Below are 13,942 nucleotides of genomic sequence, written 5' to 3'. Positions count from 1 at the left end.
AACCTGCAATCGTTTTACAATATTAACCATGTGATCGTTTCCCTCTAATCCTGGAATTGTTCACATGAAGAGAAACTAGATAACTTTGAATCTTAACAGCTTATTATTTTTATGCAGGCATCTTAAACTCCTGAGTGCAAGTAGTAAGCCAAACTGTCGGATTAACTTCCTCAGACATAGCTGTCTGGGGCGTGGAGTGTCTTCTGTTGAGTCGTGCTAATCAGTTTTTCATTGTGTACTGTATGTTCAGCTTTGTAATGATGGGATCTGTCACCACGCATAGCTGCAATTTAGAAATTCAGGCATGCAAAGTGGTTCGGGTACAGAAAAGGCCACGAAGCACAGTCACATTCATAAATATTGAACTTCTTTGAAGAATACTAGTGTGTCAAAGATTTACGGGAATAGCATAATAGTGATTGATATGTGATGTTGAAATTGGCATTCATCAGAAGGATTTACAGATTTAGATGTGTGTAAACAGTGGCTGTGTGCAGCAGTGCTCAGCAGAATGACAACCTGTATCAAACCGGAGAATGCATTGCTGTGATTTAACATGGTTTATAAAGAGATAGTAGAGTTATTGATTGTTGACATATTTTTGATCATAATCCTCAAATAAAAAGAACATTTTAAATCATTTTACAAATATATTCCAAACTACAAGTTTATTTATCTAAGATTTCATTTTTAAAAACGTCCTAATTCGAATTGTTTTCTTTTTTTTTATAATTTAAAAAAAATTGATTTACAGAATACTGACACCTATTGTTGTCGGTTGGGTTGTTTTTATTTCTTCAAATAAATACTTGTGTTGTCGGAATGGAAAAAGGAAACATAACAAATCGTCCCAAACATTTAGTCAATTGCGTTTTTATTTCTGTTTTTGATCTATCCTGGCTTTGGACAAGTATTACTATTGATTAGGATTGAGATTCACTTTGCCATATATTTATTTTGGAGATAAACATAGTTTGTGATCTAAGTTAAAGGTGCTCTGTGGACTTTTCTTACAAAGATGTCTTTGAAGCCTTTGTTTAAAGTCAGTGTTACTGCATTGCCTCCATTGATGTTGACTTGTTAGCAGTCTTATTGTTCTCCTGCCTCTGTTGTTTGGGCAGTGTTTTTCTTGGCACATTGGAATCACCTTTAGATCAGTGGAGTAGTGTGAACCATAGCAGGAATGCTTATTGCATAGATTGCTTGCACATGCATGTGTGTCGACCACTCTAGAACAAAATTAATTAGCATCCTCACATACAGTATGGTCAAAAACCCCATAGGAGGCCTTTGACAATTTATGTACAGATGTATTAACCATTATCAAAGTCTTGGACATGTCTTGTGACAACCGTAGTTGAATCAACACAAAAATGTACTTCTGTCGTCCATTAATGTGTCTGGCTGGGGGTTAAGGTGCTATTCAGACATTTATAGAGCTTAGTGTGACTAATACTTACATCACAACTTCAACTCATCTGAATCATGAGTGACACGCAAAGATAATATCTGCAGCAGGTCATGTGAAAGGTAATTACCTAAAGTCATCACAACACATGTTTTCCTGCTGAGTGTAATGTGTTTACAGTGGCAGCATTACAGGACATTGTTATAGAATGAACCACGTATATATTCCACCACGTTTTGTGTAAAATGATATTCCTGTTCTACTGCGAAGCAATGGAAGGGAGTTAGTGAGTGCATCGTGGAAGGGAAATTCTCATGAATGAGGATACAAGGACAATATGTCTTTCTTTATATTTCTTTATAAAAGAGTCTTTGTCTGCATCCACCAGTTCAGACATGTGCCGCAATAATCAGTTTGAAAGGATAGACACGTTTTAGTCCAAAGTCAAAAGTAATGAAGAGAGGTTTGTTTGGATAATGATTTATTAGAATGTTATCTGGCATGAACATAAATCAAACTTTTAGGTTTTTGGAAATTGGTCAACACAGAATATCATTTTTGTTTTACATTTGCAGCAAATTGATCCAACACAAGTACTTTAATGTTTTGCGCTTTATGGTACTCCATCCCTACCTGAGGTGTTTATGTGTGCCTTCCTCACAATACTGCTCAGTGGTCAAAGAGCTGCATATCCGCTATATAAGTACAGTCCATTTATTCCTCACTTGGCCACACAGTGGCGCTGTGGTTCAAGCCTGTATTTGGCTTTGCTTGTACTGAAATGTCTCTGGGACATGACATAAAGATTAGGTTGAATACGGCATTTATTATTCTGCAGGTTTATTTTAAATGAAAATCTGCGACCCTTGTGTATGATTTTTTATATTTTGTTGCAGTGTAATCGAGGTAGGCCAACAAACAAATGTGTCGAGCACGAAGATGGTTGTTATTACTCTTGCGGTTCATGTTGCTGATTTTATTTTCTGGTCATAGATAACATTTTTCATTTCTGCCATACTTCTGCTTCAGCATGCATAGAAGACTGAGTCCAATGCATAGGAAATGAAGAATGAATCTTTGAATTCACTCTATAGCTTTTCAAATAAACAGACCTTGCATATTTATAATGGAACATTTGTTTGAACCTCACTTTTGTTTTACAACGACACATTGTAAAATTCAAAAGCTAAAGCCTCTGTTCAGCGAGGCAGCAGGAAGATGAATTATAAGTTCAGAGGCAAATGGTTAGATTGACAATGGATATGTTTGGTGAACTGCTCAAAGGTCAAGCCAGAGAGGGACTCCAAATGTCAAACATCCGTCTCTGAAGTTTAAGCCTTTGTAAGATCTGACTTATTGATATTCTTTTCCAGACACCAAAAATGTAATTACTGATATTTTGATGCAGAATATGCATTTGCTTCTCTGATAATGGTAATTGAGCATTGATGGACGTCTGCTGAAGATATAAACTTCTTGTGTGTGTGTGTGTGTTTTGCTTTGCTGTCTTATGGTTGTTGAGTGTTATTTTGAGTAAATGCCCCTGACCTTTTTTGTCCTTAGTGCCCTTTCAAGCTGAGATCGAATTTCTAACGGATAACCACCTGAGGCACTATAAACCCAGAGGGGCTTTTTAACCGTTCGGAGGGCATTTATAATGCAGCAAATGTCACTATTTGCATGCCTGTGAGTCCCTGAGGTAAACTTCTGCTCATAAACCAACCCTTTTATTTTTCACTTGAAAACACAGCGAATCGTTTCAATCTTTGGGAAATATTCCCTCTAGGGGCTTCTCTAATTTGGTTAATATAAAAGCCATCCATACGAAACAAATGACATATCACAGAGAGGTGTTTACCATCTCATGTTCCTTACTATAAACCATCTGTTATTTCTGAGCCAGGTAGATCTACACAGAGCAGGTCAACTAAAAGTACCTTACTTATCATTTATAAAGAAATGCACAAGCGAATATACTTAAAAAGGTCATTACAAGTCACACAAAATCAATCGCTTGATGGTTTTTACTTAGTTTGGAAACATTTATTCAGACAAATATATAAAAAACAAATGTTTGAGGGGTGGGAACATGAAGACAAGTTTTACCTGTTTCAAAATCTGACACAAAATATGTAAAGATGTGTCTTACTTAGGTGTGCATACGAAGAAAATGTAACTATTCAAACAACAACAAAAGAATAGTACAAGAAGTGTGAATGTAACTTTGATTTGATGGTGATTTGGAGGCTTCTTCCACCTCAGTTAGAAAAAAACAGGACACCATTCAAATACCTCTTCAACTCTTTTCTTTAGCGTTCTTCTGTGATCTGATACATTTGTTTTGTCAGACACGCAGCATGGATTGCTTAAAGCGGAAATGAAATAGCTCACTGGAGTTAAGTGAAATTGAATTCAGAAAGAATCATTTCCTGAGAAACTGTTCTGCCTATGATAAGATATCATTAGATGTCTTCATAAGTATTGATTGATGGTGCATGCTTTCCAAAGGCTAATGTTAGTTTTAGAGTTTGGTGAACAGAGAAGTTTTTCTAAACAGCAAATATATAATTATTAGTCAAGGATGTCACCTGCTGCGGTTAAATTGTAAAAAGCTTATGCTTCTTCGTTGGTTGTCATGTTGGATCGTTTGGACCTTTCCTCCTCCTCCTCCTCCTCCTCCTCCTCCTCCTGTTTTTTTTGCATTTCTCCTTCTAAATGGTATCCGATCAGGAGCTGGTAGATCAGCACCCCCACGGCTGCCCCCAGGAAGGGGGCACAGAGGGGCACAAAGAACCAGTAGGTGTTTGCCCTGTAAGAGAATGGGAAAAATCTGTTATACATGTTGTCCTTATCATTCTTTTATTCTGTTTACCTTTCCGTATCACAGCCGGCCTGAATAAAATATGAATGCAAAGCTGATGTTAGAGAGATGCAACGTTACGGGTCAGAAAGCATGTGAGCCATGGCCATATTGAATCATTCAAAATGTAATGAAGGGACACGCTATTAAACACATGTCAGTTTACTTGGCAGGGAACAACAGTAGTGTTCATCACATTAGTGCTGCAGGCAGCTGGTGAAGGAGGGGCCTATTTGGTTTTTACTTATACTGCAGGGTAGCTTTGTGAAATTTAGCAATGGAATAACGTTCATCCTAATCCAATATTTTGTAATATTAATCTGACTTTAAATGACATTTTCTTTTAATGGCAATTGAAAATCTTAATGACATTTCTGGATCCACTTATAGGTGGTGTCCATATCTCAACCTGTCATGATTTCAGCCTTGTGTGTAGTTTCCAGTTTTGTTTTGAAATTCCGTTCTCCCTGTGTCTTTTCTTCCTTCCTATGTTTTCCCTCCTGTCTGATTGTCTGATTGTGTTTCATCTCCCCTCTCCAGCTGTGTCTTGTGATTACCCCTGTGTATTTAGTCTTGCGTTCCTTGTCGGTTCTTCGTTTCGTGAGGTTTTGGTCTGATGTCCTGCTGGATTTCCCTGGTCTGCCCTCCTGTGTGTTCCCGGTTTGTTTGGTACTTTCCTTTTGTCCCTCCTCGCCTGATCCTGCCGTTTTTGTCGTTAAACCAGCTTTTAATTTGATAAAAGCTCTCCTTTTGTTTGCTTCCCTACACCTGCCTCCCTATTTGTACTGCTTTGGGTCCACACCTCCAACACCCTGACAACCTGGTTGTGGTAAAGCATTCCAAAGTAGTTCTGTACTCACGTGAAAACCTCTCTTCCCCACCCTGCCAGAGCGGTGAAGATGCGTGGCCCGAGGTCCCGGGCTGGGTTCACCGCATAGCCGGAGTTGAAGCCCATCGACAGGCCGATGACCAGCACCACAAGGCCCACTGTGAGGGGCTCCAGACCCCGAGGGACGGGGTTGTTTCGAGGGTCCACTATGGCCAGGATACAGACGATCAATGCAGCTGTTCCAATAATCTAAGACATCATGCAGGGAGAAGGATCTATTAATTATTTTTATTAAAGTTCATTGGATCCTTATTCATTTGTATTACTGAGAATAAGTAGTCCTGCTGATGATGATGCACCTTTATTTTAACTATGTCAATTGACGAAATGTCAAAATTAAAACTTATTTTGTAAACTCTGTGAGCCTTCACATCAGAAAACAGCACATCATAGATATTGCACTGTCCACTGATCTGACATCAAGCCCCCCAATGAGAGGTGAACGTATGGACTGTCTTTCAATTGGCATGGTTGAATCACTTCATGCCTGAACAGTACAGTTTTAGAGTATATGCACACAGTGGATATGGTATTGATTCCTCTACGTGCTGTGATGAGTCAGGGTCTATACAGTATGAGGGCTGCAGCTGTGGCTCGTGCCCACCCTGGACAGCAGGTACCCTATACAGATTTTGTGAGGTAGTTTTGCTGCCACCAGCTCAGAGGAAGTGTTCTTTTAGTGTCAATAAGGGTCTTGAAAAGGTTAACTTAAGAATAACAAGCTGTTTCCTGGCTGGTGTTTATACAAAAGATAGTTTGCTGATAATTGTAAGGCATTCCTAGTATACAGCTGTTATTGGTCTTTTTAACCATTTGGTAGAATATGCATAGGCTACTACCTGCAATTGTTCAGGAAAAAAGGTGTATGGTATGTTGTCAATATATACCTTTACTTGCTCAGAAAATGTAGCGAACAACAAACACTGCATCAAGTATTGGAATGTCTTTTTGATCCTACAGAACACACACTGTGCACAAAGCTATCCTCAGCAGGATTACTGTATGTGCACTGCAGGGTCCAGACTTTTGATGCACAGCGCATCGTTTTACGCACAGGGTTCCTTCATTAATTATTTGAATCTTCTGGCAGAGCGGGATCTAATTGACCTTGCTTTTCCTCTCACACTTACAAGCTGTTCTACACAGATTCCAAGTCAAGACAATCAGATCAAATGAATAGTGACACTGTCCTGCTCAATACACCGCTCCCATCTTCTGAAAGGTTAAAGAGTGTGAAAGGAGCCCAGGTGACGTGATTGGTGATCAGGCTGTTACAGGAGTGCCAGATTTCCATGCAATACCTCCGAGGAATATACATTTTGGGCTCCAGCAGTGGAGCCATGCAATTATTTTGCCTTCATACAGTATGTCTATAGTGCAATATCTACAATGGATGTGACTCATATTTTTCAATCTTTTCTTGAAGACAAACTTTGATTTGTGTCAATGCCACTGTCTAATCAGCTCCAGCAGACACTGTGACCTCAAGGTCTGTGATTGTGTTCTTTTTCAATCAAACTTTCAAATTACGCAAATTGAGTCTATTGCCAAATACCAAAAACAATAGACATTGATGCAACATTATATTGTTTTACAGTACTTGTGCAGTACTCAAGCAGTGGTGTTAGGCCTGTGGGACAGAGCATGCTGATTTATATGGATCAGCTGTTGTTCTGAGTAGGGGTGATACATTTGAGAAATAAACTGTTACCTGATCAAAGAATCCATTAACCAAGGAGAGATGTTTGGATGGATATGTGGCAAAAATCCCAGCCGTGGCATTATTCCCCACTACGATCAGCTCTCCCTGGCTAATGTCCCATAATGCATCTGGTGGAAGAACGTACAGATCACATTACTTTTGTTTTTATTAATACAATTTAACTTTGCCAATGTTTTGACTTTCTTTCATAGTAGACATTTATAGTTTCCAGACACTGTATCAATTACATCGTCTCTAGCGGCATCATAAGGGTTGACATTTATGGTTTATTAATTATAACGTTATGCCCCTATTAGATGGTAGAAGAACAAAGATGACAGGATTAGTGGAGAGAGATCCAACAAAGGTCAGACTAGAAATTGTGCACCACTTCCTGTTGTAAGCATCTCAAGCCTCTGCTTTCACAGTTTTTTACCTTATAAAAGGTGTTGTTGGTAGGGTCAGGTTGGGGTTGGGGTTTGAGGTGTCTGGGTCAGGATTAGATTGCACTGGCATTCCAATCTGTGGGTGGGTGGGTGTGTAATTATTTGTGGTGTTGGTAGAGTTGGAGTTGATTGCACCAGTTCCTGAATGTGTTGGGCTGTAGCTCTGATCCAAGTCAGGTAATTGCCCTTGGTCTGGAATTTGTTTGGTGGGAGCCCTGTGAGTGTCGGAAAGTGTTTGACTATGGTAGTGTCGATTATTGGGAGGTTATTGTGCTGTGCGGTGTGAGGTGAGATTTGAGGATAAGTTCAGCGGGGATGTTTACGTTTGTGTTCGGAGAGGTGATGCGTGAAGAGTGTTGCAAGTTCTTGGAGGTTATGTTTGGTAGGGTCCTGGCAGACTTTGAGGATTGATTAAAGTCTGGCTCATGGATAGCTGTCTAGCTGAAGGAAGGGAATATTTGCCTTGGTTGGGGTTGATGTTCTCGTCACTGATTACTAGGAAGGTCTTGTTTCCTGTGAATCTGCAATCGTTGGATAAATTGTGTGTTCTTGGCATCTCAAGCCTCTGCTTTCACAGTTTTTACCTTAAAAAGGGATTCATGAAGGGTTATATAAAGTGTAAGTGTGGTGATTGATCCCTTGTGTAGGGTATTTAGTAGAAGTAAGCCACAAAATAGGTTACATTTAGTCAAGAGGAGGTCTGGATGTTCATTTGTTCTTGTTCCCTCAGAGCAAACAACCATTTGGCTTTGTTCAAACTGTCAGGCACAAAGCTATAACAGGTTGTACATTTTTAATTGTCTCCACCAAGCTGCCATTTACTCAAGGAAATCGAAGTTTCAAAATAGTTTTAGTCCTCGGGGTGCATCCAGCTTGTGTTTCCTGCTACGACCTGTAAATCTACCACTGAGTAAACAACAATCATGATTTGTCTAAGGATTATAGGTGTGTGGCAGTTAAATTTAACATTTTTAGATGAATCATCTTTAGTGTCACGTACCAAAATACATGCAAAATACAACTGCTGCCCCCAGAAAGGCACCGAGAGTCTGAAAGAAAAAGAACAGCGGGAACTTCCTCCAGGGCTCTCTCCCAAGTAAACACAGTGAGAAGGTCACAGCTGGGTTCAGATGACCACCTGCAGATGAGACAAATATGGAGAATTGAATGAATTTCATAAACACATACATATTCTGATTCCTGGCAGGAAAACATCATATTGCTATTGCTACTGCATACAGTGCAGCCGCCCACCCTTTTCCGAGAAGAGTGTTGTTAGCCTATATATTTAGTGAGTTTCACTAAAGTCCTGTTGGGATGGAACAAATGAAATTGGAAGGATAAAAATATTAAGAAGTATCCCTTTTTCTAACCTTGAAGGTGAAAATAAGTTCTCTGATGGCACACTCGTGGGTGCCTCGCTTCTTTTCACACCTTAATCATGTCAGGGTAGGAGCTATCTAATTATAAGAGCTTATTTTCCCAGCTGCAATGAGTGTTAAAGGCGAGCAGCCTCATTATAAAAGCATTGAAGAAATGAGCATGATTGAACTGCGCAGCCCTTTGTAGTGTTGCTGCTTTTGACAAGAGGATACTAGGATTGAGGATTGACTCTCACTTTCCTTTCAATTACAGACCACGTAGTGTTCAAGTTCAGCGGGAAGAGCCCCAGCCTTCTGTGTGTATCTCTTTTGCATTCCTCTGCCCACTGCTTCCTGTTCTGCCCCCTCTGCCTGTAGCTGTCATCATGTCAGGCACACACATCACTGTGGTAAATACAGCACTTCAGATACAGTTTACCCTTTTGCTGATATTTAGTGTCTGTCAAGCCATCAATAATAATCACTCCTTATTATGCTTATGAAAGCTGGAGACAAAAAGCTGAGTCAACTCTCTGAATGACAGCTGCTTCATGACAGGGATGCAAATGACTGTGGCTTAACTAAGTAACATTTTCTTTATCTTAATAAGGTTTTCATCCCTTTCATTCAATTAACAACTATGATTTGTAAACACAAGCTTTTGCTGCTGCGTGTATGAATACATAATAATCATAATATTAACAATATTACAGAATCAGCCCTTTTTTCCCTTTTAACAATGTTTTTCCAACCTCATTAAAATGTATAGAAAGGCATTGAAAAGGCAGTTCCGGGGTATAAACTTTTATATCTAATGATGGTGACAAAAACACAGAATAGACCACAACGCAATGTTAATACACCAAATAAGGACATATTATATGCCTAATACGTTATTATGGGCTATGTTAAAAGAAAGATATATTTATTTCCTGTAATTAAGAGACAAAGACAGAAAAAAAAAACTGTATTAAGACTTATCTGGGATTTCGAAAGAATAATGATGTGCAAGAAATACATTAAAAAAACGAAAATATATGGAAATATTGTAATACGATAAGATAAGCTAGGACTTTATTTATCCCGAAGGAAATTGTTGTGCCAGAGTTACAAAGATGTAATAAACACAGCAGCATAATAATAAAATTAACAAATGAGCAAATCAGATAACTTCAAGAAACATAGACAGTCACATAATGCATGAAAAATACATTTACAGTTACGAGCAATATTGAATAGTGCAAAGAACGCAGTGGCACTTACGTCATTTACAAGTTAATATTGCACATGTTATAAGCAGAAAGTAGGAAGTGTCTGTAATGATGAAAATGATATTTAAATTGAACATACAGTAGTGGCGGTGTGGAAGTTCTCCGTTCTCTTTACTGAAGGGGGAGGAGGTATATATAGAGTGTGATGGCCGCTCTGTGGTGGTCTTACTAAATGTTTTATACTGCTTAAAACAGAAGTAATGTTTCTTTTTCTGAAAGAAGAGGGGTTGGGGTCACTGGGTCACCAAACAGAACATTAGGTTAAAGTAGTTTATAAGGAAACAGTGAAACCTTGACCCCTTAAAATATAGTTTCCTCACCTGAGATCTGTCCACTCACTAGGATGCCCAAAGTCGCAGCAAAACCAAAAGCAAAGTTGACCGTGAGGAAGGAGCCGTGGGAGCCTCCGCTCAGCACCACCTGGGCGACTGACCCACACCCAAACATCTGGAGAGAGGACAGGGTCAGAATCACAATCAGAGTATCAGTCCCAAAGCGGGGACATTTACAGTGTTACAGAGAAAAGTGTCATAGCAGGTAAAGAAGGCATGCAATCAATTAAAGGAGAAGCACACATTAGTTATAAAATTAAAATAAAGACAACCATGGCTAAAACATGTCTAGCAGCAATGTAAGTAAAACTGAGTGACATAAATAGCATATTAAACTATAGAGACCTTAAATATAGTTTTTGGACATACATCAAAGATGTATTTGTCAAAATGACGTACTATATGTATATTGACACACGTTAGACAAATAATCCCTAGAATGATCTACTAAAGAAACGCTTTCCCAACATTTCCTTAAGCACACACTTTTTTCGGAGATCCAATCCACAAGTAGTAAAGCTGAAAACTCCAACCCTGTCATGAAGTTATGTGTAGACAGACAATAGTAGAAAAACTTGAGGGAGAATAATAGAGCTCTACAGCTGCCTGACCTCCAGTCAGATCTCTCGCTGAGACCTGCTCTCCGTCAGATCCAGGGTGTGTCTCTCTGAACTCGGAGGTCATGTGTGTGTTATGGCCGGGCTCTGAGTAGAACTATTGATGAAGACAACAATCTGAACCCCTCCCCCCGCAGAGCTGTCTCCTCTGAGGGCCCGCTCTGACCACCGAGGGACCGGACCCCCAGTGGACGGAAGGCTCCTGGAATTAACAGACCAGTCCCAGCTGGGGGGCAGAATAACAAACGTCCCGGTGTTCACCATCGGCGTGCTCAGCTGATATTTGTGTTTTCTGCGGGTTACCATGAGGAACAGACGGATTCCAGGTTGTTTTGCACAGGCAGAAAAACCTTTTAACTTAATTTTAAGGAATCTTTTAGATGTTTTGATGTAATTAGCAGAAACTATGGATATAACACAGTATGGTTTTGTGTGAATTAAGTACAAAGAAAGAAAAAATAGGCAATAATGAATGCAGTCTGAGATGCTAAGTTATTATGAGTAGTCTAAATTATTCAGTGTTTATTTGCCTCCTAGAAATATAAGAAAGCAGCAATTTAATGAGAAGAGAGCAGCAGTTAAATGTTTTTTACAATGTTTTAAAGGCTGCTGTAAAAGTTGCCTTTGAACATCAAATCAGTCTTGCAGAAGAGCACTGGAGGGTAAAATAAGTATTAACTATATTTCTCATGAAACAACTAAACAGACTCGATAGCACCCTCACCTTTTCTCTGCACAAACATGTTGGACGAGGAGGAGACAGAATCCCTTGGGGTATTTTCAAAAGATCTTTTGTCTTTTCTCACATTGAAAAGAAAAGCTGGTGCAAGGCTTCAGAATGTTTTTAGGGAGAAAATCTTGATGTGACTCATCTTTAATTGTTGGTTTGATTCATTGATTGCTCGGATTACACAAATGGATTGTTCGTTGTCACTCACTTCACAATGTTCATATGTTCAGATACGATCATAACTTTCATCTCATGTGGGCCATTCTACCGAATTGGACCAAAGTCAGGTTGGAAATGTTTTGAAATGTTGTATGTTTTTTATCCATATATATTTTGAATTTTGAATCTAAATTACACATATCTAGTAAAAGAACCGTACATTTTTATATCGTATTTACAGACTGTATTGGAATGTTCTTCCTCTACCAAAAATGGTCACTACCGAAACATAGTACATACACTGTAGTAAAAAAGTATTATATTAACCTGTTAAGATTGTTTTACCTTCCCTTCTCTAAATAGTATTTTAACAAATATTTCTTGAGGGTTTTCACAATTAAATTAATAAAAGTGAATTTGTAATCACATTTCAAAGTTTAATTTATACAATTCATAAAAAGCATAATGAAAACTTTCTTTGTAAAATGCATAATACTGATCATATTGATTCCAGAGTTGATGATTGTTGAAATTGAACATACATTAAACCAATTAGTATCATATCAACATTTTTAGTTGATAACTCAATATACTTTATTTTTTACAAAACATCCACTGTTTCGGTAGTGACCTGAGTATTTTGTTCTCAAGGTTGTATCATATTCCCTCAACCTCATTGCTTAATCTTAACTCATAACATGCCTTATGTTGAAGTGTGAATGTTTGAAGCTACTGACCCAGAATCAGCACTTTAGTAACAGGCTGAAATAGAGGGGAATGAGGCTAGAGTGGGTGGTCTGTTTGGTATTCTGAGCAAAACACTTCATAGACATGTTTTTTATATATCTGAGACCTGCTATAATATATGCCTAACAATAGTATAATAAGAGACCTTTAAAGTAACACACTGATTTTTAGACTTTAAAACACATTTATTTCAAAATGGTGGGATTTACCTGCTTACCATTCCATTTTGTCACTGCCGAAACCATCATGTCAATTAGCGAAATGTAACCATTTGTTTCGGTAGTGACTGTTTTGGTAGTGACGATTCTAGCTCAAATTGATCATAACTAAAGAATGCTAGCAAGTACATGGCTAGCATACACGCTTTTGAAGAGGTTTACACATAAAAACCTAATACTTTGCATAAAACCCCAAAAAGTTTACTTATTTTAGTGCTACCAACCGACGTTTCATTCCCCTGGTTTAATAAATATTATGATTGCACAGTTTACATCCCAATTCAATTGAATTAAATGGCGTCAGAGAATAATATGAAAAACATTAATTACATTTCGAATTGAGTTAGAAACAACTCTATACTCAGTACATGTCTAGCAATGTAGTCTACTGTCCTTGTTTTCCCTGCAGTAGAATCAGAACACTCTCTACTCACCACCAGAATGAAGGTTCCCAGGCACTCTGCCATGGCCTGCCGGAGGAGCACATGTCGGATCTGAAAGGTCCCTGCCAGTTTCTTCAAAATGTCTCTTTGTTTTCCCATGATGCACTTATTATAAGCTTATCTTTAGCTAGGCTCTTTAGTCTAACACTGAATGTGAGGCAGTGGCCGTACATCAGCTTTTAGGGGTCTCCTAGGGTCCCTCCCTTTGGACTGCCTGCCAGTCCATAACACTTTTCCACCCATCCCTCCACACAGTTTTGCAGCCACTGAACTCCTGCTATGACTGACATTTCTCTCTTTGCAACACAGCTACACGTCACATACATCTATTCGATTTTATTGACATTTACGTAAATTACAAATTTGTCTCAGGGGGCTTTACATCAGGGATAAGACTCTAGAATTTGTAATAGTAGTAATCACAAGGGAGCATAAATTAGAAAACAAATCTATACATTTGCACATTCACTCTACAAGCTAACGGGTGTTTGTTTTTCAAGGTTTCTTACCCTACTTTAAAATCATTCCCAATTAAAATATAAGTATTTTTGTGCATAATTGTGTACATTCATCAAGCAAAGGACATCTTCCTGAGGGATATTTCATTACAGAGGCACTCTCCCAAACGGATCCCTCTTCACTAGCCCTCACATGTCACGATCACAGCTGTGGAATAAACTCCACATTACAGAGGAATGTATAAGCAAACAGGTAACAGGGATACACAAGACTCTCCACCATAAGGAGGAAAACATCCAT

The 13,942-nt window shown here is 38.7% G+C and overlaps 1 protein-coding gene across 1 annotated transcript; it reads right to left on the bottom strand.

The window, feature by feature from the left end:
• Positions 1 to 4,021: 4,021 nt before the first annotated feature.
• Positions 4,022 to 13,330, bottom strand: LOC104953224 (aquaporin-3-like). Its single transcript, XM_010780135.1, has 6 exons — positions 13,175 to 13,330; positions 10,258 to 10,384; positions 8,306 to 8,443; positions 6,869 to 6,987; positions 5,129 to 5,346; positions 4,022 to 4,217 (listed from the first exon to the last, which is right to left on the bottom strand). Exons 1-6 carry the CDS (start codon positions 13,280 to 13,282, stop codon positions 4,022 to 4,024), a joined length of 906 nt encoding a protein of 301 aa, XP_010778437.1. The 5' UTR covers positions 13,283 to 13,330.
• Positions 13,331 to 13,942: the final 612 nt, after the last annotated feature.

Source organism: Notothenia coriiceps, unplaced genomic scaffold (assembly GCF_000735185.1).
Source record: "Notothenia coriiceps isolate Sejong01 unplaced genomic scaffold, NC01 NC01_scaffold00021374, whole genome shotgun sequence".
Classification (NCBI taxonomy): domain Eukaryota; kingdom Metazoa; phylum Chordata; class Actinopteri; order Perciformes; family Nototheniidae; genus Notothenia; species Notothenia coriiceps.
Note: the sequence above shows the minus strand (reverse complement) of the source record. Positions and strands in the feature narration are given on the sequence as shown.

Coding starts and splice junctions, on each gene's coding strand:
- LOC104953224 (XM_010780135.1), bottom strand. CDS start 13,282: ATGGGAAAACAAAGAGACATTTTGAAGAAACTGGCAGGGACCTTTCAG. Junction 6,988..8,305: donor TGTATTTTGCATGTATTTTG/GTACGTGACACT, acceptor TTCTTCCACCAG/ATGCATTATGGGACATTAGC. Junction 4,218..5,128: donor TGGGGAAGAGAGGTTTTCAC/GTGAGTACAGAA, acceptor ATTCTCTTACAG/GGCAAACACCTACTGGTTCT.